The sequence below is a fragment of the Crocodylus porosus genome, unplaced genomic scaffold, assembly GCF_001723895.1.
Source record: "Crocodylus porosus isolate Cpor-Errol unplaced genomic scaffold, CroPor_comp1, whole genome shotgun sequence".
NCBI lineage: Eukaryota > Metazoa > Chordata > Crocodylia > Crocodylidae > Crocodylus > Crocodylus porosus.
The window spans coordinates 48,897,019-48,922,764 of record NW_017728907.1 but is presented as its reverse complement, the minus strand read 5'-3'; the positions used below and the strand labels follow the sequence as shown (position 1 = coordinate 48,922,764).

Sequence of the window (25,746 nt, the reverse complement as noted above, 5' to 3'; positions counted from 1 at the left end):
TGTGAAATCTTTACAAGGAGTCACAAACTGCAAGGAAAATGTGCAGCGTCCTTTCTGAATAGGAAATGACTTGGCTTCCTAGCATTGGAATCATGTGGCGCAGGTCAAAAATAATAAAATATTTTTACATTGAAAATGTTACTAGAAATGGGGGAAAGCATCATTCTCACTTTATATCGCCCCCCGAAAAATTGTGTTTATTCAGGCTGAAACTGGACATACTCAGGAAATGGTCTGAAATGAAGAAAAGCTTTGATTTTCTGTGCTTTGTGCTCTCCTCTCTGGAGTGGGGTCTCTGGTCAGACTACGGTCTCCTGTGTTGGAGAATGAAGATGGATCATCATAAAAAAATAGGATGGGGTCATACAACTGAACTACATCTCCCATAGGGCATGAGGGCAGCACTTCCGAAGGTGGAGGTTTGGACACAGAGTTTTGCAATGAAAAACTGAAATGCCTTGTGGGAAGCAGATACATTTTGCAACGATATTTTGTTTAGCTGAAAACTAAGTTTTCCACCCTTTTTCTCCCCCCATGCCAAGTATCTACAAGGAAAGCAAACTATAAAGACAGTCGGAGAATGGGTATCTGGGAGTTAAGGGAGTGTGGAGGTCTTATTTGAGGATCAGCCTGCCGAGGAAGTAGGTTGCTGGAGAGGACATAAGGGGCTGATCGTTTCAATCAAAAGACAGCTTGCAACATTAATGAAAGGGTGAATTCTAACTGTAACTACATGGTGCATTAGGGTTAACGCAACATGGTATTTAAGCAAGATGGTAGTAAAAAAAGTCATGCATTTCTTGTATGCCAAACTGCTTTATAGGTGTTACTGGATTCACCTGATGTGAGAAATGATTAGTGCCCCAGTTCAGAGGAAATGTGTGCGTGTGTGTGTGTGAAGTAGATAGTGCCTGTTTAACCCTGTAGTGTTGATGGCCTATCCCAGAAATGGCACTGCAGAAGAGTTGCACCTCAATGACAAAGGAAATCTAGGTCGGAAAATGGAGCGGCCTGGGTTAGACCGTAACATAGGCCTCAAGACTAACACGTTCAACAGTTAACACAGGATATTTAGTAAATCCAAATGCTCAGGACCTTAGTTGCATCTCCTAGAGGGAGTAAGCAAGGGCAGTAGCCATGAAACCAATCCAAAGTAATGGCTATGTTGAATCAGAAGAGCCCGCTCATCACCAGTACTGCTTTCTCCATTTCCAAGTAAGAGTCCAACACAGAGACTGCTTCACTTCCAGGATTTGCCCTGGTCGCAGCAGAAGAAAAGACATCTGAAAACCTTTTGCACATCGTCTAAGGAAGGCTGATGCAACTCAGCCATGTATTTTCACGCCACTTTTTGGTCCTTGCAGGGTCAGTTGATATCACTGATCCATTCCATGAAAGGTAAATTTGATGCCCTGTTTAAGCATCTCTGTTTCCCATGCTAATTGTTGGGAGAAAATAGAACAATCCTTTCATTTTTAAAATAGGCGCTCAGGTGAAAAAAAGGGCACATCCTGTATCCTGAGGGCTCCACCCAGCAGGCTAAAATGGACCTTCCTTCAAGTGTTGTTACCTGGCTGGAGTCATTTGAGCCGTTTTTCTCCTGCCCAGGCAGGGGGTCGGACTTGAAGATCTACAAGGTCCCCCACTTCTATGATTCTATGAAAGCAAAGCTGAAGATTGCTGTTTGTAAGGCCCGAGCAACCCAAATTGCTATTTACTTTCAGGCAGAAGTGTTATTGCAATGTTAAGGAGCACAAAGGCAAAAGCAAACTTGTGAGTCTGTTCCTCTCTCCGCTGTGTTGAAGAGAAGACTTCTATTGTAAGTGAATATGGTGAAAAAAACCCTGGATTACAAAAATACGGCAGTCTTGGATTGTTGCCTCACGCTTCGTAAGTCCACTGTGACTATTCCACCAGTAGCTCTCAATTCTGGATCCACGTTCCTGCCACAGCAGCTTTTTTGGGAATACAGCGCAACCGGGATGATGAATGAAGACACTTGGTTGACTCATGAGCTTCATATTGTTGCTTCATCCTTATTGAGGAAGGTTTCTACAGTACAACAGTGACTTCTAGTTACGGATCAAGTCAAGAATTCCATGCTTTCTACCCATATTATTTTTGTAATTTTGCTTTCTTCACCCATATCTACCAATTGACCCAATCCACTTGTTTCATCTTGCATTTTAGATTGTTGTCTCTTCGTGGCCAGGACCGTTATTTAATGACATATTTGTATGATGACGATCACTACTTGTCCGCACCCTGGTTGGCAGCCAAGAGCTGTGAGTGTTGAAGACCACATTTAAGGAGATGACCCTACCCTACATAAGGGACCAAGTGTTGGTTTCCCACAAGCAGGCTGCCAATCATGTGGAAGTGTACATGCATTTTGGATGAATCTATGTGTGATGGGGATGGAATAGGGATCAAATTCAGTTCAGCAAGAGACTTCATGGTAAGTCTGGCAGAAATCTAATCTCCTGCAATGTAACTTTTCTAACTGAACAAAATAATCATGGTTGACAGATGCAGCTTGAGCTGAGGTTTTCCATGCCACTCACTCATCCCAGTTCTTTCTGGGGAAGCAGTGAGCAGGTCGAGTCAGCGCTATGAAAGTGGAGCAGGAACTTGGAATTCACTCCTGTGTTGTCCTCTCTTGGGGAGATGACCAGTACCATTATAGCTGGGCACAAGGGATGCCAAGGTAACCATTAACAATCCAATTACCATGTCCACCATAAAATACTAGTTATTTTTAAATTGGCACCTTCAACATAGAACCTCTTCTCAGACTATGGTTTCAGCAGCTTTTTGGGGGGTTATCTCGGCATCTTTCGGCATCAAGTTGCTTCATGTCACATTTTTTTCCTCCTAAGAACTAATTTTGCAAGTTCTATCAGGATAAGGGCAGGGAAAATGGCTGTAATATGGATAAAAACGCAGGTCTACAACTCAAGTCCTGTGTGCTGGAAATACCTGACAGTGATCATACTATTTTTACAACAGACCTTTTAGTAAAACTCACAGGCTTTCCAACTTTAGACCAAACCTGGAACAAAAGAAACCAGGATGGGGTCATACAACTGAACTACATCTGTCATAAGGCATGGGGGCAGCACTTCTGAAGATGGAGGGGGTTTGTTTGTTTTTTCTGAAGACCAGCTCTACTGTTCAAGTCCAGTTTAAAAGCATTCTTGCTTCTCAAGCCTGGCATTTTATGATACCTTTCATTCTGGTTTTGAGAACACAAAGTAGTGCTATGCTTGCTTTTAAAGGATCTGAGTGCCTCAGTGAAGATGAATCTGAAAGCAAGAATGAAGCCTTGCAGGAGAAGAGGGAGGGACAGGAAGCATTTGGAGGGAGGACAGTAAGTTAAGGGCCTAAAAATCCAAGCCAGCTCCCACTGAAATAGTTGTTCATGCCCAATGCAGCAGGAGCCAAGCCTAAATGGAAAATGAAATTGTGCCTTGACATGGTGCTGAAATAGTGCCTCATGACACAAAGTGGGAAAGGAAAAAGTGCCCTGGAGAGAACACTCCATGACCACAGGTGCTTCCAAAGTAGCAGCCAAGAAAGCTGCAGATGGCTGAATAAGGCTCAGGGCAGAAAAATATGGTCCCTTTGATAGTAGCTGCAGCACCGAACAGGTTTCCTGATCTGCTTCCCAGAACTGAGGCATCCCTTTTCTTCTGCAGATGGAGTAGATGAATTACCATGGTACAGGTAGACAATTAATTTGATGACTATATATCCAAGCGATAGAAATGAGCTCATAATTTCAATGACATTCCCCTCGTTTCAACCTGTATATAATAGGGTCTTTGGGACCTCATTTTTGCATTGGAACCCCCATTTAAAAAACAGAAATTTTTATTTTATTTTTCAGTCTAGATGATAAATTTGAAGCAGGAATTCATCTGAAGCCACAGAGCAAGATTTATTGGAACTTCTCAAATTCGTTATAGTTTGCTGCTATATGGAAACATCACATTGGTATATTACATTTTTTGATTTAACCCTAATTTCAGCTATAAGTCAACTGAGCCACCCCCCCACCAGTACTACAGTAATGGCATCTTCAATAAATAAAATTACAAAAAAATCTCATAAAGTTGCACAGACACAGTACAATCCACTTCAAATTCAATATTGCCAACATGTTAAGTTTTTTTATAAATAAGTTTTAACGCCCTATAAAGTAACTGCTATTTTTTGGTTTCAGTGTTTATATAGTCAGATATATACAGTCAGGTATATGAAAGGAAATTGATTATTTATTCTCAGCAGAACTCTTACAAGACTACCTTACTTTTGTAACAACAAATGTTTTAGATCAACCATTAGCAGATTAAAGCAATCTGTCTGAAGCTTTTTTGGAAACATCTCTATTTTCGCTTTTATACCAAAACTGCAGCTCAGTTTGATCCCATCCTATGTCATTATATTTAGACAATAAAAGCAGAGTTCAATTCTTTTAAAAAGGGGACTTAATAAAGTGAACGCATTTAAGAGAGTCTGTGAAAATCTTCCAAATTCACAAGAACAAAGCCTGGTCCATATTATCTGTCTTAGTAAACTTTATGATATTTGTGCTTAATACTGTTTTTAAACATCCATCATGTTGGAAAAAAAAATCTTTTATATAAGAGTGGCTTTGTTCCATTACTTATAAAAAAAAAAAAACAAACAAAAACCACAAACTCTGATCCTGCCGTCTTATGAGCCTCAGTGAAATCAATGAAGCTCCATGCAAATACAAAGAGTTTGCCCGCACAGGTTTGACTGCTGACTTTCCAGGATGAATTTTAAAGCACAGTTGAAAGCCCAAGAACACATAACCATGTGTCCCTGCGCACAGTAACTTCTCTAAGTTTATCACAAACCAATCATAGTGTCAGTTAATATACCAAAGAAATATCCTTAATAAATGCTAAAAATAGTTAAAATACACATCCTCAGACTTTCTGGGCTTACTTCAATGAATGTCTGGGTACATGAGGAATGCATGATTATGTCTATGCCCATTGAAGGGTTGAGAGAAAAAAATCGTGGCATTTACAGGCGTAACTACACAACAATTCTCTAAACACTTAAGCATGTGTTGGCTTGTTCCAGTTAGCCACCTGTTTATTCCAGCCATTACTGCTGAAGCTGCCATCATCAGTAATGCACTCATTTAAGATAATGCAAGATCAAGCAGGATCCAATGTGCTCAAGGAGATGGAACTTTTACAAAGATCATGTTTATCTGGTCAGATTGTAACAAAGTGCAAAAATTCAATTTTTTTTAAAGCAAACAGCTATTAAAGTTATACAATTTCTGGAGTGGAAGGCTGAAAGTTTAATCATAAAATCAGCTACCCCTGTATAACAAATCTTAAAGTAATCAATGATATGGCATTCAAACAATACAGAAATTCCCTTTTTCTTGTAAGACATGAAAAGAAAAATTAGAAGAACTGTTTTATCACACATCTGTATGGAAGTTTGTCAGTGTCTATAGACTGAACCGTAATTAAAAATATAGTTATCACAAGTAAATGAGCGCATAGACACTAAGCTGACTTGGAAGTGATACTTTTAACCCCTTTCATGCCAAGAAGGCAAAACCCAGGGCCATGTTTTCTGAGTATTCAAGAACCTACCATACTGCTTATACCCAGAGCTGTATGAGTGCCTTATCACAAGTTCTTCACCTGTCTATTGCTTAATGCTGTCCGAAGCAGCTTTGTGAGAAATACAACAACTAATTCACATGCTCATATCAGCTCTGTTTGCAGAATCCAGCTATGGGATACAAGGGATATCTATTACAAACTTTTACTTGAAAAGACATCTACATTTGGTCCAAAAAAAAAAAAAAAAATCCAGAAACAAGCAAGGAGACATGGGGACTCTGCTGCTTAACATGGCTGACTGGTTTTAAAAACAGGTTTATGGCAATAAGGAATAGGAAGGGCTGCCCATGAAAGGCACAAAACTGTGAAGAATTAGGTAGCCTCTTTCAGAAACAGATTTGGATACTGTCCTTATTTTGTGAGTAACCAAACTTAAGTTAGTGAAGAACCCTGAAATTTGTTTACAACAGTCACAAGAAATTAATTCCTATTTAAAAACAAATTCATTTTCAATTAGTTCCTCTTCCAGTCACCTTTCAATATATGGAGTATTTAAAAAACTTTTTAAAACAATTACAAAAAGAGTGGACTGTAGTGGCAGCTATTAAAGCAAAATTCAAGCCGTTTCAAGTAAACTTTCAAGTAGGAAACTAGCCTTCTTTGTCAAAAATCTTCACAACTTTTTCAAAAACCTGAAAGAGGAAAAAAACTAATTAACATGAAAGAATCCTTAGTAATCAGCAATTTTAAGTCGAACTTACATACAGTAACTTATGGTAAATGTTTTCAGAAAATGTACACCAAGTCCCTTGACCCTTTGAGCTCAGTACAATTTATATGCCTGTTCATGTCCCTCAAATGGTAGTGCAAGAACAAAATCTGAAGCAAAAAGCTTCAAAAGGAATGGTAATTTAAAACTAAACAGAAAATGAAATAAAATAAACTAAGTCCCTAGTCTCACAAGCAGATCAATACAAGTGGGCCCCTGTAGTGCGACTTCACTTGGGTCTCTAAGTAGAGGCAAGGGCTTGTTTGTGCAGATCTGACTGCAAGATGAAGACTCAGTTTCCTAACCTCCCTTATTAGTAACACATCAAGTAGCAAAACCTAAACATGTTCTCCTGAAAATATGTTATGTTTTAGCATCTCATTCAGCTCCAAAAGTAAACAGAAGCTAGTGAGTTTTCTTTTGTTTTGAGCTTCCTTTAGGTTCCCATGCATTAGCAGAAAAGAGGCAATGTTTGGATTGTGCAGGAATATTTGTTTTAAAAAGAAACCAGCTACCCCCTTCGAGGGTAACAATTAAGGTTCAATGGAAACACTTTGTTTCATGAATGCACAGTGCATGCGTACATGCATGCATGCATATATAAAAATAGCAGACAGTCAAGGTAGCAGCAAGGTAGTTGAGACTGGGAGGCAGCCCCTGCGTTCTGCAACACATTTCACTCACTTTTGGGTTTTGTAGAATGTAACTATTACCAATTCTAAGTTCTAGGCCAAAAAGTTGACGTCAAAGTCCATTTCAACTATGCACGAGCACAAACCAACATCCAACTTTCAAACCTCCTTGACCTTCAGGAGGGTTTGGCTCCAGAACTAGACTTTGTGCTTGAGCCCTCTCTACACGGAGTATTTAGATTAGTAAGTCTGTACTATGATCCATCCTGGAGGTCACAGTAACTCTGGTTCTCATCTTATAGTTTCATAGTTTGTAAGGTCAGAAGGGACCTGAGCAGATCACGGAGTCCGATGGCAGGAAAGAGTACTTCTTTCCCTAGGGCCTTGGTCCTGAACATACAAAGGCTAAGAGCACTGTGCTGTAATGCAGAGGTAGGCAATCTTTTCTAGTTGCAGGCCAGAACAACTTATCCTGAGATGGAGGTGAATGGGCACTGGGACCCATAACACCATTGTTCCAACCCCACAGTGGCACAGGGCGAGCACACACAGAAGGCACAATCCCTGCTGCCCAATGCTGCCCAAGCCCCACGTCCATGGGCCAGATGCAAAGGTTTCATGGGCCAGGTGTAGGCTGCAAACACCCAGTGCAATATAATTCAGCAGGATATATCATTCTAGTTTTATAACTCCACCAGAAGCCCACTTTAAACCCTCATGGAAGGCAGTGCTAGTTTTTAAGAAGAAAAAAAAACAGGCGGAACAGAACAGACTTTTGCAAGAACCCTGCAAAATCATATTTTATGTTTCACAGAAGACCACACTGTAAATAATTACAAAGAGGGACACCTATTTGGAAGAACTAGAGACAAAGATGACTATCAACTAGTATACTCTGCCTTGTCAAATGTAGCCCCGTAATTTGTCCCCCGGAAACTTACTTCATCAACAGATTTGGAGGCATCCACTTTTCTGACTTTCCCCATTTTCTCATATTGGTCTATTATGGGCTTGGTTGACTGCAGATATGTTTGAATTCTAGAAGAAAGGAGAGACGTGTTACAAAATGAAAAGGAAAAAAAAAGATACCCAGAACTTCAGTTATGCTTTGATACCTCTTTTGTAGACTCTCTCGGTTGTCATCACTCCTACCACTGCTCTTTCCTCTTTCAAGGCAGCGGTCAATACATGTCTACAACAGATATGAAAAGGATTAGTAAAGGGTGTGGCCATGAACTTTCCACATCTCTAAAGACAGAATTAACAACAAACCTTCACATTTTGCTTAAGTTACTTACAGAACACTGAAATATATATTGCATAATTCAGTTTGTTACAGTAGGGAAGGTCTGACGAATAAAAACAAAACAGGAATTAGTTTATGATTTTCTAGTTGTTTTTTTTAACCTGTGGTTTGAAAAAACGAGGGGGTAGAGGGCAAGAGGGGAGGCAAAATAGCTTCAATTTTCAAGAGTGAAAAAGTGCCTAATTTGAGACAGTTTAAGGGGGCAGTTATTTTTAAAAACCTGCTCAGTATCTGTCCACTGGGTGGGTGGTTTTTCTTAAGTGATATTTTCATGAAAACTATTTAGGTTTTTCTTAAAATTAACTTGTTCTTTCTATTCAAGAAACACTTATCCACACACTTCTTCTTGGAGACTGAAAACAAATTGTGTAGATTTCTTTTACTTCTGAAAACAAACTTCAGGGAAAAAGTCAGTTTAATGATTTGAAAACCGTTTTTAGAGCAGCTCAAATCCTCACACTTCAAGGGCAGTGCATGCCGTCAAGATGAGCTGTCTTACGTTTGTTAAATTAATTTAATACATCACTGTCACATTGCCCTTGTAATCTGGTTACTCATTTAGAAAAGCTGCTGATTATTTGGCATCTTACTGAAGCTTACAACTATGAAAAGTTTATACTTGGCTCTATCAGAACCTTGGACAACATCAATGGAACCATTTCAGAAGGGCACCAGCTGTTAGTTCCACTTTGTTAGGTGTGGTCAAGTTGGGCACGATTAGTAAAACCACTCCAACTTGATCACCAATTCATCCAGTGGTAAAATTAGAGCTGTTTTGCTACATCTGTATTGTGCCTAGCTTTTCTGCACCTAGCAAACTGGAACGTAACAGCTACTTCTCCTTTGAAACCGCTTGGTACACATGTGCATACCTACAGGACGCTGCTGACACACTGATTCTATAAAAGACAAAGACATCAGACTACAGGAGGTAGATGGATAATATTCTGTCTTTCAGAAACCATGATGTGTACCTTTATAGAACAGTGCTTTTGATTATATGTTCATTAAATGAACTGTTCAGATTTGCTGTCAATAGGATGCCAATTATAACTAGTAATTTGCTTTCTCAAAAACAACTGGTTTATATATTTGCATAGTGGCCTTGGTCTCTGTAGTCCACAAGTCTCTTCTGATGTTGCTAATGCATAAGTATATTGAAGATGTCAGTACCTACAGTTAATGTTCTTGCCGTCTGTCTCCAATCATACAATACATGGGAAAGGCACAAAGAAATGATATTTCATTACCTCATTGTCGCAGTCAAAAAACAGAACAAAAGACACGTCTGCCTTTCCATCCATAGTCTTAGTCCAGCCTTGAAGATTGTCTTCATTTCTGGGAAATCCATCAATCAAGAATTTGTACTTTTGGGCATTGGCAGCCATTGTTTGATCCATAGCCTGATAAACAGAGTGCAGTTCAAGAATCTCTTTTACACAAAACACTATATCTGCTTATTACATTATCACCAGATGTTGGCACAAGTTACAAAGCAGTTTTAATGTGGGCTATTGTGGGTGTATAGAATTTATTCCTCCACTGTCTTAACGGCACTCTTAATATTTCACTGCTGCTCTTAAGAGACCAATAAAACTTTAGAAAGAATATTCTTGATAGGCTTCATCCATTATTCTACAATGCTCGCAGACTTTAGTCTGTGTTCCGACTTGTTACGTGCTCCCAAATCTCCCACTGTGCACAAATCTAGTTTGGAAAATATATGTACTACAAGATCCTGGAACATATTTTTATACAATAAACTGTGCACTGAGTTTCTCAGTTTTCAGCTCATGTCAGATTAGAAAAAAAAGTCAGAGGAAAAAAAGTCACAAAGCATGCCAAGTGCTCTCTTTGCACTTCACATAATAAAGGATAGGATCTCTTGCTTTCTATAACAGGCAGAACGTAACTATGCAATTTTGACAAGAGGCAAACTATACAATAGGCATCCATTTGCCTATCATTTTCCTCTTGCTTACTTCAAAAAGAATGGCAGTTCTTTCTCCAACTACCTCCTTTTTGCTCTTAGCATGAAGAGGCGAGCAATCAGGAAAACCACGCTCACGTTCCTTACCCTCTTCAACAAGCTGATCGTTATCTCAACAGGTACAATTTCTCCCTCCTTAATGTAATTTTCGATGAGTTCTCCATACTGAGATCCTGGTCTTTTTCGTTCATCTCGAAGAAGGTCGCCTGCTGAGAGGTGGGTGTAGCCATATTTCTAAAATATGCAAAACAACAGAACGTTACCAGGCACAAAAAGGTTTTCTGGAGGAAGCTTTTTGGCAGATTAGGGTACTCGCTGTTGGTAACATCCAACATGTATGTCCTATTTTGAAAAACAATTTAAGCACCTCTCTGACTTTTGAAAACAGGATCCAAGCTCTTTAGATCTTATAAAAGTTTATCCTTTATTACAAATTGCACTTTTCATAAGGAGATGCACTTCCACTCAAAGACACAGCTATTTAGGAATTCATTGGAAATACTTAGTCATAAGGTCAGATAATAATTTGCCAAGGGAAGTATCACACAGCCTCTTTGCTTGGCAGTTTAACAACCTTATATTTTCAAAATAATGTCCTAGCTTCAGTACAAGTGGGGAAAACTGCTCACTTATATCTCACAGTTCTCTCTTTAGAGAGAGGTAATCTGCTCCAAATGTAGTGCTGAAAAAGAGAAATCTCTGCTTTTTAATCCTAGCTTTGCCACTGACTCCTTTTGTGGCCCTGGAGAAATCAGTTATACTTCCTGCATGTGTCAGTTTTCCTGTCAAGCAAATGGGGATGATAATAACTAATAAGACTCAGAACAGTGTTGAAAGTACTAATGAATGCTTGCAAATGCTCTGCAGAGATGAAGCACCAAGTGAATGATAGGGACTACATTTGTTACAGGTAATTTGAATGAAACTGTATTCTTGTTTTTAAAAATATCCCTATTTTGTCTGGACTGCTATTACAGGGTGAGCCAGGGGTATAGGTTGTAGCTTATGTTATTACAGGGCAAGCAGCACTTCAGTCCCCTTCACCCCAATGCTAGGTAATAGAAGCAAGGTGGCTAATTTGGCTGAAGAGTGGGATACCAGGATCCAACTACTCTTAGACTGGACCCCAATTCTAAAGCAAGTTAAAAACATGCCTACACATGTTCACCAAAAGGTTTGCACTCCAGATTCTTCCTTGCAAGTTTGAAATAAGTTCTGCTCAGCTCTAGCCCCTTTCTTCTTTCTCTGCAGCCTTCTGTCACAGAGGCATCTCTAGCTACTGCTGCCCACTTGGCTCTGTCATATTTCTCCTCCCTAGGCTGGGGGCTTTAATGAGTTAGCATATGCTCTAACCACAATTTCAGGCTTGGAAGAATAAACTTCTTTAACTTAGCTGGAGCCATACAGGCGGATAGTCCCCCACTGACAGCTTCCCCATTGTTTCCTCAGGATTTTGGCATCTGCTCTGAAGCCACCTTTACCATTATTTCATTTCCAATTCTTCTTCCCCCTCCTGTTATTTAACTCCTTGCAGCCAGCATCAAGAAGGATGAGAACAAGCAGATCAACAGAGGTATCTTTAAATGAGATTAATTAATAAAAAATAATCCAAAGAAAACTCCTTCATTCACCAAAATACACATTCAGCTATATACAGACATTGAAACTAGAAAACTTGGAACCAGATGGGAGTCTCTGTGGAGAGGGAGAGAGTCAGGATGTGCAGAGTATGAGAGGGGCTAGTGTCTGTCCTTAGTGCTGATGTGGCAGTCCATGCTGAAACAGCTACACTGGTACTACTAGAAATCTCACTATACTGCATAAATACAGCAGTGCAAACATGCCCTATCGGTATCAGCATGGGGCCAAAACGGCAATCATCTGTGTACACTGGTCACAAAATACCTCTAAAAGAATTACATCTCTGTAATATAAAAATTCCAGTGGAAAGCAAACATGCGCTCACACAAGAGACTGGATCAGATGACTGGAGGTCTCTTCAAACTTTAGGATTTTAACTTCTGCTTTTTTTAGGTGCCCACTGCCACAGCATCGAGACACCAGAGGTAAAGTGGACAAACAATGTAAAATATAATTGTGATCATGCCACACAGATACTGTTACTGCTGAGATTTCAGAGCTCAGAAATAATAATTCCCAGGTGAGGGGCAGCGAAAAAAGTAAATGACAGTTATTTCTAACTACACTATCGGTTATTTCCAACTACAAATGATGAATACTGCATCTGATTTTTTATAATTAGGCTTTAGCATTAAGAAAGGAACTTATAAAAGTTAAAAGCAATCAGAACTCATGGTAGAGGCAATCTTTTATTAGACCAATTAGATTTTTGCAAAAAAATTTCTTTAATTGCAAGCTTTTGGGCACAAACACCCTTCATCACGCCCGAAAGCTTGCAATTAAAGAAATTTTTTTACAAAAATCTTGTTGGTCTAATAAAAGATATCACCTCTACCATGAGATCCAATTGCTTTTTTCCTCTAGACCAATACGGCTACAACCTGGATACCTATAAAAGTGTTACACACACACACACACTTCCATAAAACAAACAAAGATGCCTCCTAGGAGCTTACACACACACAAAAATACAAGTCTAAGAATATAGCAGCGAGTAAAGCTATATATACTTAGTTTAGTACAGAACAACAACAAAAAAGAGCTTTGGATTATCAGGCTGGCTGCAGTGAAATCCACTGCAAATTTAAAAAAAAGAAAAAAAAAAAAGAGAAGCACAGGCAGTAGAATAATGTGCATAATTACCTTTTATGGCTGCAAGCTTGGGATTTAAAAACTTGGCTACTAAATAAGAACAGAAGAATTGTTACACAACTCGCCAAGCAAGCTTAAAAACATTTTAGTTGCTTTCCAACTCCACCCACAGAAGCCTGGAAAGACAGTTCTGCTATAGTCATAATTTAAGAAAGGATACAATTACCCAAATCCCCTAAAACTGTACACAGCTGGATAAAAAAAGCATGCAAGATTTCGCCATAAATAACTGTGAAGAGAAACTCTGGATATATTCTCTATAACTTTACTTCATTTTTGATTAAATGTGCATTGGATTTGGATATGCCTAGTTAATTGTAAATCTAATTCTAACTACAGAAGCCATAAACCAGAGTATTTTTTTTGATAAGCAAGAAACTGTACTCTGTAGAACCCCAAATTAACATGTAGTTCTTCTTGCTACAGTTAAAGAAAGATGACATTTTTTAACATTAAGTTTCTACAAAGGAGAGAAGAGGAAGAAAACATAATCCCTTTGGTTTTAGGGGATTAGAGAACCGGTTAATTTTCCTCGGTATTTTTCTTTTCAAGCAAGAAGAAATATTGGACTCAGGCAATCTTCTCTTTATTTTGCAACTGCGAACTGAAAGAGTTTTGAGCTGCTGAACAGGAAAGAGGTAGATAGAAGTATTTTAAAGTGCTCTTCTATAAATAGGGATGCTTCAAAAAATATTAAATTTGATGCTAGAACCCCTTTCAGAATGGATTAGCTGCTACATAAAACAGCCTGCTCCTCTAGGACTCGGGAGCAAAACACGTTTGTTACCTTTGATGCAAGGCAGAAAGAAAACATTTAGTTTTAAGTCATGGAACGAATGTCTGAAAGTCTTGATTTCCAAGCTTTAAACTGTAAGCTTCAGAGATGCAATACTCCACCTATTGCCACCTGCTTTCAGGAAGTCACGTCTTCAGGCCCAGCTGATTGCTCCCTTTCCTCATTGCAGGGCACCTAGGTATCAAGCTAGTGGACTGGAGCTGATGAGATACTGTCTCCCTGAGGTGTTAGGAAGGGAGGTGAAACAGGAAAAAGATGGCAATGGTATTGCAGGGTTCCAGCAATAGCAACAGCAAGGCATGTATTGATGTGGGCAGCAACGCTGGTGGGACACTCTATGGAGATGTGGAGTGCATCTAAATGCAACCACTGTAAAGTAACATGATAAAAATCAAAGCCCAATCCTGTTCCTTTGAAATCAGGAACAGAAAAGGAGTGAAACTGGGGCCTAAAACTCTTGAAGGCTGGAATACAACTGCTTCAGGTTTCTGGTGCTATCTGGCTGCAGAAAGATGACTGTCAAGAGAGCAGAAGTCAGATTTGTGTAGGACTTCAGTGCCTATTTTACATCTTCAGGTAGCTAGAATGCCTGTCAGGATTTTCAGAAACAGCAACCTGGTTTTGATGCCTACATACCTTTACAAGTCGGTGCTGAGGTGCTGCACTTAGACACTGAAAGAAAACAGATTATTTACCCTATATATCTTGCATCTGAGAACTTAACTACCCCCACAGAAATCTTTATGGAAGTTAGAACGATTTAATTAAAAAAAAATTACAAAAAAAGTCTCGTCTTCTTCAACTATTATGAATGATTGCTTCCTTAACTTTAACAGAGTCTCTGCATGTTTGTGGTACCTAAATTCAGTGCATCACAACAATGACTTTATCCCCACCCCCTCCATCTCGCCTTAGCCTAATCACAAATTTCTCTCTGAATCCTGGTAGTAGGGAAGAGGGAAGCGAAAGGGAAAATGTAAATGTTTCTGACAGCCAAACAGCATTTTTAAAAAGTCTCTGGACTGGAACTCGAATGGAAACTAGAGAAAATGGAGCATAAGTGAAAACTATTTGAGTTTCAGAAATTAGTTGCCTTTGCTTTTTAGCAACTTTGCCTTAAGAAACCATAGTCTGGTATTAATTTTCCTGAAAGCATTTAATGAAAATTATTACCAGACTGATTTCTTATAGAGATGTTTATGGCGTAATTCTTGACTCCTAACTTTTCCTGAAGGGATTTCATGAAACGTTAGGAGGGACTTACTCTCATGATTTAGTGATCTGTTCTGACTAGGAAAAATAGATGATTATACACTCAACAGAATCTAGAGAGACAACAGAAAGCCTGGACACCATGCATGCTCCACAATTGTGTAATACTTTGTATTTTCCCAGTACCTCGAAGCATTTTACAACTACACTTCTAATGTTCCTCTGAGGCAATTATAATTTAATACAGTTCTTAATAAGGCTTTATAAAATGGAGCAGTTTGTAGTACACATTCTTTAATATAGGAGAGATGACCAATTAAAGTAACAGGTCAAAGTCTCTACTTGTAACGTGATGGAGAATGGCATATGGAGACTCATAGTTGGCATGACCCAAGTATACACATTTTTAAAACATCTCTGTTTGAAATTTGCAAATCCATTGTCACAAAATGGACTGATCAGACACATTTCCAAAGGAGGCTGCATTATAAGGTCCCCTCTTGTGCAACACTACAGCCACCCTATTTTAAATTACTTCCACAGTAAGACTAGAATAGATATTGCTTTTAGTAGATAAAATCTTAACTAAAAACTAAACTGTGAAACAACTGAACAATAATAAGGAAGACAGTAAAAGGAGAGTGAGTCAAAAATTGCATAGACCTTGACTCATGCTCTGGCTTCTTAGAACTGATCATAAAAAAATAAAGTTAAAATGGTTTGGGGTTGGAATTAAAGAGAGGTGCAAAGAGATATTTTTTTTATTGAAATTCTCATTTATTATACCTTCAGTGACCTTGATATTAAGTTTCAGTCATTACACATCTCTAAGACCTTTTCTCAAAAGCTGAGAATTTGTGCAAAGTGCAGCCACAATAATATAGATTGTCAAAGACAAATGTCTTGTTTCTCTAAACAGCCTTTTGATTTTAGTTGTATTAGATAGCAGCCTTTAGGATTATGACCCTGTCGGTGTAAAGTGTATACAGTCAACAGAGATCCTATTTGCTTCTAATCAGTGTTTGGGAAGACATTCAACTAATCTTCAGATTTTTTTCTCACTTAAACTAGGTATCTGCTTCCATACAAAACCTGGGAAAAAAATCAGCATATACAAGGCAAAGGGGTGAGGTCTGGTTGCAATTCAGCATTAAAATTCAATTCCAGGTATGGTCTATATAATGATATTTATTTCCATAACCTACCCCCAAAACCATTCAAATTTTCAGAGTCTTACCATAAATTGTAAACTTTGAAACACTGTATTTGTTAGACACCTGTAACACCTGGGTGCTATACAAGTTAAAACAAGCCACGTTATTTTGCCTCGTTCACCTTCTACACAGTCATCTAGGATAAAATTTTGCAAACCACCTGCATGACTCAGGAATCTACACCTCCTTGCAAGATGGTAGGCCTCAGACTACCAAGTACCAATATCACTTTTGAAAAGGAGAGTTGGCATTTTTTTAAAGTTTTATCCTTAGTCTCTATAAAATGGTTTCAAATTTCTGAAATATGAACATGTATTATACTCTTATAAAAAAATGTTAGGCAATCTGAACTCCTAATACCTAATGTTCCCAGCAAATGCTTGCAACTTGTTTAAAAAATAATTAGTTAAAAAAATGTTAAGAAAAACGTAACCCAGTCTTCAGTTTACTTCCAGAAGACAAAAAATAAGTAATTGCTTTGCTGCTTTAAGTTCAGTAGTTTGGAGTCAATTAAATTTTTTTTTGCATAGTTCTTTATTCTTGGAAGTTTCCATATCATATTCCCAAAATGAGGTAACAACCCTTTCATTAGGGTACTGACTCATACATTCTTATCTGGAGAAAAAAAAAATCATGGTATCCCACTCTATGATTAACTTTACGTTTGAACACAAATTTACAAGAAGATGCTGTGGTGAAGGTCAAGTCTATTCTGGGATGTATTGACAGAAGGATGAAGGATGCCTGGTGGCCAAAAACTTTACAACATCATTGGCAAAACAGCAACGGGAGTTCTATGTAGCATAACAATAACTACGCATTGAAAAAATCCATGCATTAAAGAGAAGCATGTCAATCTGAAACAGTTTAATCTAAATGACCTAATAAAACTACATTTTCTAAAGGAAAGGGATAAGCATAATCTCTTTATTAAGATGTTTAAGGTAATGTCAAGAAAGAAAGTTTTGTTGGATGACAACTGTAACAGGATCAATGTTGTCCGGTATGCATTTAGGAACCTCATACACATACACTTTGGTAACTGGAAGGCTGCTAAAAGAGTGCATTACCACGTTATTCAACTGAACCAACTGATTCTGGTACCTTCCCTTTGGAAGTGAAACATTAAAGGTTCAGATGACGGAAAGCTCCACGTAATCAACCTCACCCAACCAGCTGTTTAAGGCAAGCAAGGGTGTGCTTGCGAAAGCTGGACTGCAAATAATACAGGAACTGTACAGAAGAAATTCCTTCTTCTTCCTACCACAGCAAGGAGGACTTGGGACAGAGAAGCAGCTATAAAAAAATTCAGATTTCAATCAAGTCCTTGATCCTTTGATGAACATACGGAATTCACCCAGTTTTTCCTACTTAAGAGAATCAGGCTGGATCAATCATCTTTTTCAACCTTATCTGTGAAGATAAGCAGCCCTAATCTATAGCCACCTTTACACACTATGTCATTATAACATTTCCGGTTGGTATTAAGTGCTTTTATCTCAAGTCACTTTTCCACTTTGGTTCATAATCACATCCTTCTGCATAATGAATAGCTTTATGTTAGAGTTACCTGTTTGTGATGGCTTAGGCTCATATTTACCAACTAAATAACTTCCCCAACGGTGTTGTGTTTGCGACCAGCTCAAGTTAGTTGAAGATTAAAATGTATTTAGTGAAAAGAATACAAGCTACTGCTCTAAGATATATACAGTGCAGCATTATTTTACAAATTGCTTACAGTTACACCTCCTAAATCACAGAAGTCCTTGCTGGATGAGTGAAGGGAGGCTTCCTTTCCCCTCCCATTCGACATGATCCACCCCCAAATTCCAATATCTGCAGCAACAAGAAGTTACAAGAGACAGAATCAACACAGTATGGAGAATAGCAATAACAATAGTGATTTCAAAAAATCACTCAGGAGTTGCAGGACTGGTTAAGTGTTGTTCACCAGGAGACGAATATTTTGGGAAGTCATTGCACTGATGAATTCCAATAAACATCTCGTAGCCTAAGTATGATAAGAGATACTGGACTAAATTCATCCCCAGCATAAGTTTTGTCCCAGACAAAATGCTATCCAAATAAAGCAAGCTCTGAAGCCTGAGGCAGCGCTTGACTGCACAGAGCCTGCTTCATTTGCCTACATGCTCCCTGTACTGTCAGCACTTAACATGATTCACTGCAGCTCTTAAAATGCAACAAATGGGAAAGGAGGAAATCAAACTAACTTCTATTTGTTGTCTGTCTCATTCCTAAAGATTCCCCCTTTCTCGATGGAAGCAGAAAAAAAGATACGGTACTAGCAACATATCTTTTTTTTTTTTTAGCATCTATAACTTAAGCAGCAGTGACTCATCTGACTCTACCAAAACAGTCTTTTTATCCAGCTACTTTAAGTTAGCAAACCAAAATGATTTACATTTCTAACTATGGGGCACGACCCACATAAAAGACTTCAGCCCTGTGGCAGCACTAATGACTTGGTGGAAGATACATGTGTCCGTTCCCCTCCACCCTGCCAAAAAAAATATTTCTATTTGCTTATTCTGTACTAGGAACAGGATCTGACCCCAAAACAAAAAAGGTTTTATGAAAGTTAAGAAGTGCAAAAATCTAAAACTCTTGGTTCAGAGATGATACCTTTTACTAGATCAACTAAGAAATCGCAAAAAAAGAGTCTTTAGAAAAGTTAAGTTAAAAATCTTGAGTTTCATGACTTAAATAATAAGTTAGTTTCAATTAGAGTTGCTAATTTGGGGGGGGGGAGGGGGGGACAGTCCATTTTCAGCCAAGACCAAATGTTTATAACCTAGAGAGACAGCACGGAAAACTGGGATTTGATGGCAATGTGGAGAAGCTAAAACAACACTGCCAGGCATCACCAGAATAGAAACACGCAGCGTAAAATGCTAATGCCAGCCCTTGCGGTTTGTTTTACTTTAGTAGCATGGGCAACAAGGGCGTTGTTGCAGTTCTTACTCATTTCTCTCAATGTGGGAATGGATAAATCCTCATAGTTTATGGCTGTCATGTAAAATAGCCAAGTGTTCTCCGTTTGAAGAGGCTGTTTTAACTCCAACACACTGAAGTATTTGGAAGCCTTGAATACCCCATAACTGGCACAATGAATGTCATTAACCTCATTTAAAAAGAAAAAAAGCCTGATTCTGCATGTAGAGAACTCTTAGCTGCTCCTATATGTTGTTCCCTCCTCTCTAATTGATATTTTTTTCCATTTAGAAGTACTGCTAAATAGAAAAAAAATCTAAACATTTGCAAGAAAATATAAGTGTGTAAAATTCTAAAATTAAGTCATGTCACCATCTACTGTCAGTTAAAAAATGTTTGGTTATATATAATACAAGTCTCTTCTGTCAACTTGATCTTTTTTTGGACCAACTGTAATGTTGTTACGGTCACCAACCAAATATATCATTGAATCATAGAAAATGAAGGTTGGGAGGGACCCCAGGAGGTCACAACTAGTCCAAACCCAAGTCCACCCCAAGTACATCATTCCAGCCAGGGCTTTGTCTAGCTGGGTCTTAAACACTTCCAATGATGGAGATGCCACCACCTCTCTAGGAAACCCATTCCAGTGCTTCACCACCTTCCTAGTAAGAAAGTTTTTTCCAAATATCCAACCTGAACTTCCCTTGCTGCAACTTGTCCTGTCACCTGTCCCCACTGAGAAGAGTCCAGCTCCATCCTCTTTGCAACCTCCCTGCAGGGAGTTGAAGGCCCCTCTCAGTCTCCACTTCTGAAGACTAAATAAGCCCAGCTCCCTCAGCCTCTCCTCAAGTCACGTGCCCCACAAGAATTCTTGTCCTTCCGTATTAACTTAACACAGTGACACAATGCAAAGGCTCACTTCGCACAACTTTCGATCTTTGTCGTAAACCCCCGCCAAAGGCCCAGATCCTACAATCTAATCCCTGTGGGCAGAACTCAGCAGCACCCGGGTGACTGCCACCAAGTTACACAAAGGATCAGATTGCACAGATAAGTCTGAAACATCATCTTCCAAACCAAGGCAGCCTCTCCATTCTTAGTCTAAATCATTTGTTTCATGGACACTAAACTTAATACAACTAAAATACTGTAGCTGCAATGGTCCAGGAAACACGCAAGAAACAAGCTGGCAAGAGACCCAGGGACTGGGGGCTCTGTGATATGCAAAAACTTGTCTAACTAAGTCTCGCCCAACCGTGCAGTTCGTCCAATAAAAGACATCGATCACATAAATCCTTTCCCCTCAGAGGAATGCATTCCTTCTCCCTTGTTGTATACAGTTTCTCTGGCTTGTATTATCAGTCCCTAATGCTACTGCAGTTATCAAGTTCCCCAAGTGTACCTGCCTAGCAGGGTAATCTTACTACATCGATTGGATTGCAACAGACCACATCAGATTTATACACTGACAAGGACACCATGTAGTGTGTGCTGTTAGCCATAGGAAAACAGGAACACACTCCCAAGCAAGCTCAAACCCTGGCTGTGATGCCAGTCTTCTTTAAGGAAGCAATCATCAGCCTTGTCAGATTTAAAGTACCCCTCTAGAGAGTCAAGGGCCTGTCTGCTGAATCCACAGCAGTGCTGGAGGGGCCTTGACAGAGTTGATGTCCCCCTAAGAAAATGGGAGATCTCAGTTTTTACTTCTACAAAAACATACTAGAGCAATTTCTTCTGTTGCAAAAAACTCAGAAAGAGCCCGGATGCCACAGTCGTTTCCCCAGGCTGCTACCATGCAACATGGGGAGGGGTTTCTGAGGTGGTCAAAAAAACCCACGCTGAAAAACAGGGGGACGGTCACGTGGTGGCAGTTTGCATCGCCCAAACTTGGAGCCTGACTGGCTGGAGCCACACGCTTGCTGTAGCTGCAGCCTTAGGAAGGCCCGCACAGTTGTTGACCCCGGCCAGCCCTGCCCCACCTGGGGTAACCTGCCACATGCCAGAGCACACGTGGCACGGGCGTTTCCCGGGGACAAGCCACAGCGGCACCAAGTAGACACAAGGCATAAGACGTCTCCGAGGAAACAAACATCCGTGCCTATTTGAAATCAGCACGTTTATCAGGTGAGCCACACCGTGCGAGTGGTAACTCCCCGTGGCATCCTGGAAGGGTCTCAAAGCACCCGCAGAGCTGCGGCTCGGACCCTCCTGAGGATCTGCTTAAATCCTCGTCAACACCGAGGTAAGGCCTGAACCCTGCGATCCCAGCCCCAGCAACTGCCACGGGGGTCCCACAAAGGAGCGTCTCGCTCTAGATCTTCAGCTCTCTCTCTCCATATATATCTGCATCTAGAGACTAAATATAGACAGATATATCTAGATCTAAATAGGAATATAATATATAGATCTATATTAATATCTAAGAGATATCTAGAAATAAATATAAATATATAGCTATAAATATAAATAAAAATATATTGCTATAAATAAATATAGATATAAATGTATAAATAAGTGTGTGTGTGTGTGTGTCTGTGTGAGGGGCTCACCAGGCGCGAGGGCCCCGCGCGGACTCCAGCTCCCGTGATGCCCCGCGCCACCCCCGAGGCAGCCGGCGGGGCCGCGCGCGCAGGGCAGGCTAGGAGTTGTAGTCCGCTCCCGCTGAGGGGCGCAGGCGGCAGGTCCGTCCGTCGCCCCCCCCGCGCGCCCCGACCCACTCGCCTGTCCCTCACCTCCACGATGCGCGCGCACTGCGTGCCCTTGCCGGCACCGGGCCCGCCAAGCACGAAGACCACCAACGGCTGCATGAGGAGGCGGAGCGCGCTGCGAGCCGCGGAGGCCGGGAGGCAGCGACTGAACATGCACCGAGGGCGGGAGGGGGAGGCGGGACGACAGGGAAGGGCAGGGCAGGGCAGGGCCTGGCAGGGCCGCGCGCCGGCCGCGGCGTCACCAGGAAGCGGAAGCGCTTCCGGGAGGGCAGTCACGTGCTCCTTCCCGGGAAAGTGTCACGTGGCAGCCCTGCCCAGCACTAGGATTTGCAACCGGATCGGGCGGGGGTGAGCGCGCGGTGTGTCCTGCGCGCGGCAGAGGCAGGGCGCCGCTCGTGTTGCACCCGGGAAGTGGGGGGACGGGCTATATCCCCTGTCTGCGGCCAGCTCTCTGCTTGCTCGAAGGAGAGACCCCTTGCAGAAATCTTTGCAAAGAAATGAGTGCAAAGAATCCCCACCCAGCAGTGGACTCGGGACGTGTCCTTGCAGATTTTCAGGGACATAAATGGCAGGCTAGTTTCTTTGGGTACAGGTGATCTCTTATTATACCAACTGATACCGCATCTACCCAAAGAGCCTGGCCAGCTACTTGTGCCTAGCCACGCTTGAGTGAACTACGTGGCTGTGGGGATGTACAATTTGCAGTAGTTTGCAATGTGTGTGTGTTTCATGCATCAAGCATTTCCTTTTTGTTGTGGGGTGGAAAGGCTGGGCACTACTGCTTCAGCCTGTTTCCTGCAATCAATGTAAAGTAAAACACACTTCCAAGGGTTGGTATATAACAGTGATTCTCAGCCAAGGTGCCCGGAGATCCTTTTAAGGATGCTACAGGGTGGCTGTGCAATAATAGTGCTTTTAAGTGTGCAAAAACCTACATGATTCACAAGATCAATGCGCAGATTTCATACAGAGATCCCTAGTGTCATAAAAATGTTGATCCATTTTGGTAGTTCTGAGTTGTATATAACAGAAGAATTGCTCTATTATTTTTCCATAGTCAGAAGACAAGTGAAAGCTAAGAGCTGATATTTTCCCAGGGGAGATTTGAGAATGCACATTATTTCCACCTGTTTAATTAATGGGTTTCTAAATAATTTTAGTTCATAGATTTCATAGACATTAAGGCTGGAAGGGACCTTGTAAGATCATTGGGTCCAGCCCCCCGCCCAAGGAGTAGGAAGTCAGCTGGGGTCAAAGGATCCCAGCAAGATAAGCATCCAAATGTTTTTTGAAAGTGTCCAGAGGAGGTGCTTGCACCACCTCCGGCGGCAGTCTGTTCCAAGCCTTGGGAGCTTGGACAGTAAAGAAGTTGTTCCTTATGTCCAGCCTGAAACGGTCTCGCAAGGGTTTGTGACCATTCGACCTTGTCATCCCTGGGGTGGTCTGGTGAACAGGGGTTCCCCCAGATCCTGATGCACACCCCTTATGTACAAGGGTTAAGTCACTGCAGGCACCTGTCGTGGTGATTCTCAATTGGTTTAAGAGTGAATAATATTAGTGTAGCCACAAATAATAGGAGCGTGTGTCTCATGTGTATGAACTAGATCAGAGAGGATTTGTGGGATTGAGGCCCATAGTACTATTTGGGCTAAATAGTAAAGATAACAATTATATACTGATAGGTAAGATTTGGTTAGAGCTGTTGAGTTTTTGATGGTATTTAGAAACTTAATGCCAACAAAAATCTTTTCCCATTTTTTATGTCCTTTGCAATGCTTGTTACAGGATCACTGAATAACTGTGCAAGTACTGAAGAAAAAGAAACTAAATAGGATTTGACTGCAAAAAAAAGTGAAGACTGACTAGTTTCTGTAATAACAATTGGTCATCCTGAGAGGGGAAAAAAGGCAGAAACAAATAGCATACATTAAATCCTTTTCTTTGCTTTTATATATTGGAACAATTTATTTTAGAACAGGTAATTGTCACAACTCTTTTTAGTTCCCTTTTTTTTTCTTGGTGAGAAAAAAGGATATTTATTTCAAGTGTAGATAGATTAACTTAACGAAACTGTAAGGGCTGGAAATATAGCTCCAACTTGTTAGGTTTGGGTATTATGGGGAGTTACTGGTAATCACCTTTTGCTTGAAAGTGTATTTCTGTCCATCCTAGTAAAATCCTGCCAATGGGATATTTTGTACTTTCCCCTTGTCAGGCAGAAATCTGCGGAGTGGATTCTCAATCTTGCAAAATCATTCTAGGTATTTTTGGTATCCTATGTCCTTCGAATCACACTTACAATAAAATTGCCATTTGCATCAAATCAGAAATCAGGCAGTAGCATTTTCCCACATCCTCCTTAGCCCCCAAATTGTTGGGTAACATCATGAGCATACTTGTACTGACCTCAGGAGAGCATCACATGGAACAAAATGCAGCAAGGCGGCCTCATTGCAGATTATTTAGTCCCTTCACCACAAATCACCGATATCATATTCTTTATTCTCCTCCTACCCACCTGCTCCTGTGTCTTCTGCTCATGCTAAAGGCACGTGCATTCAAAGAAAGAGCCGGCTTCACTTGGGAAGGCCAAAGAAACAGAAGGATAAAAAGGAGGAATAGCGCAGTCGTGGTTTGAGATGTTCTAGGGTAGGAGATTACAGAGCTAGAAAAAACAAACCAAAAAAAAAAATTTGCTAATGGAAAATTCAGAACAGAAAGTGGAAGGGGCTTAAATGCATGATATTTTAGAGCAATGTTACCCCATGTAGGGGGTGTGTCTGCACGTTTCCCCTCAAGAGTGGTTTCAATAGGACCCTCCCCAGCAAAAAAAAGTGCTGGGAGCGGTGACGTCATTAACAAGTGCGTGTCTCTTTAAATCCGCCGCCAATGCTGCCTCCTGTTGCTATGGGGATGCCAACAACCGCCTCCTTACTGCGCCTGCGCGCTCCGCTGACCGTTTAAAGCGGCAGTGTTTTTAAACACTCACCCCCGTTTCCCCCTCCGCGCGCGCTTGGCGGTTGGTTGCCCGGGGCGGCCGCTGATTGGTTGAACGCGTGAGACCACCGCGGCGCGTGGATTGGGCCGGCGCCGCCCGGAGTGGGTGGGACGCCAGGAGGGGAGCTTTCTGATTGGTGGAGAGAGCGGAGTGAGCTCCTGATTGGTGGAGAGGGCGGGGTGGGCGGCAGGGCGGGACGCTCCGAGTCAGGGGCCTGCGGAGGCTGCGGTCTTCCCCTCGGGGCACGGTGAGGGCCCGGGCTCCCCTTCCCAGCCCCCGGGGCTCTCATGGGGGCAGGTCCCTAAATTGGGGGGGACAGTTTGGGGACGGGGGGGCAAATTTGGGGTCCATATGCATGGGGGGGCCAGGCCCCGTGTCTGGATTGGCTCAGGACTTCTTTTTACTTAATTTAATTTTTAATTAAATTATTTCATTTACATTAACCTATTAAATTTCCATCCTGAACACACCGCCCACTCCACTCTGACATGGCTTTCTCGTAGTTGATGTAACAGCCGAGACATTGCAATTAATTTCTGTCGTTGGATTCATGTTTCCGTCCTTTTTTTTTAAATACCAAGTCCTTTCCATTTCGCTTCCCCTCCTAGAAAGAAGCACTGCGCTGTGGTCCTGGTGGCCTGCGGGCATGGAGGCGGTTCGTGCGGGCTCGGGAAACCCGGCAGATCCAAGGTAGCCGCGTTTCTGCCCCGCTGTTGTTGGGAAACGGGTTGTTTTCCCCTGCCCCCCCCCCC

At 41.1% G+C, this 25,746-nt stretch overlaps 2 protein-coding genes across 3 annotated transcripts in view; one reads left to right on the top strand and one right to left on the bottom strand.

Moving 5' to 3' along the window:
* Positions 1-3,921: 3,921 nt before the first annotated feature.
* Positions 3,922-22,209, bottom strand: CMPK1 (cytidine/uridine monophosphate kinase 1). The gene is made up of 6 exons (XM_019531385.1): positions 22,021-22,209; positions 10,406-10,552; positions 9,579-9,731; positions 8,138-8,214; positions 7,964-8,060; positions 3,922-6,313 (listed from the first exon to the last, which is right to left on the bottom strand). The coding sequence occupies exons 1-6, from the start codon at positions 22,147-22,149 to the stop codon at positions 6,272-6,274; spliced, it is 645 nt and encodes a 214-aa protein (XP_019386930.1). The 5' UTR covers positions 22,150-22,209; the 3' UTR covers positions 3,922-6,271.
* Positions 22,210-25,637: 3,428 nt separating this feature from the next.
* Positions 25,638-25,746, top strand: part of STIL (SCL/TAL1 interrupting locus) — a 26,645-nt gene continuing 26,536 nt past the window's right edge. For both annotated transcript variants that reach the window (XM_019531383.1, XM_019531382.1), the window contains exon 1: positions 25,638-25,684. In XM_019531383.1, the coding sequence (XP_019386928.1) occupies positions 25,641-25,684 (44 nt within the window). In that variant the 5' untranslated portion in view covers positions 25,638-25,640. The remainder of the gene's footprint in view (positions 25,685-25,746) is intronic.

Bases quoted from the DNA above. Each gene is read 5' to 3' on its own strand.
- CMPK1 (XM_019531385.1), bottom strand. From the start codon at position 22,149: ATGTTCAGTCGCTGCCTCCCGGCCTCCGCGGCTCGCAGCGCGCTCCGC. The intron at 8,061-8,137 runs GTATCAAAGCAT...CCTTTCTTCTAG, and splicing joins CGAGAGAGTCTACAAAAGAG to AATTCAAACATATCTGCAGT. The intron at 6,314-7,963 runs GTAAGTTTCCGG...TTCCTCTTTCAG, and splicing joins CCTCCAAATCTGTTGATGAA to GTTTTTGAAAAAGTTGTGAA.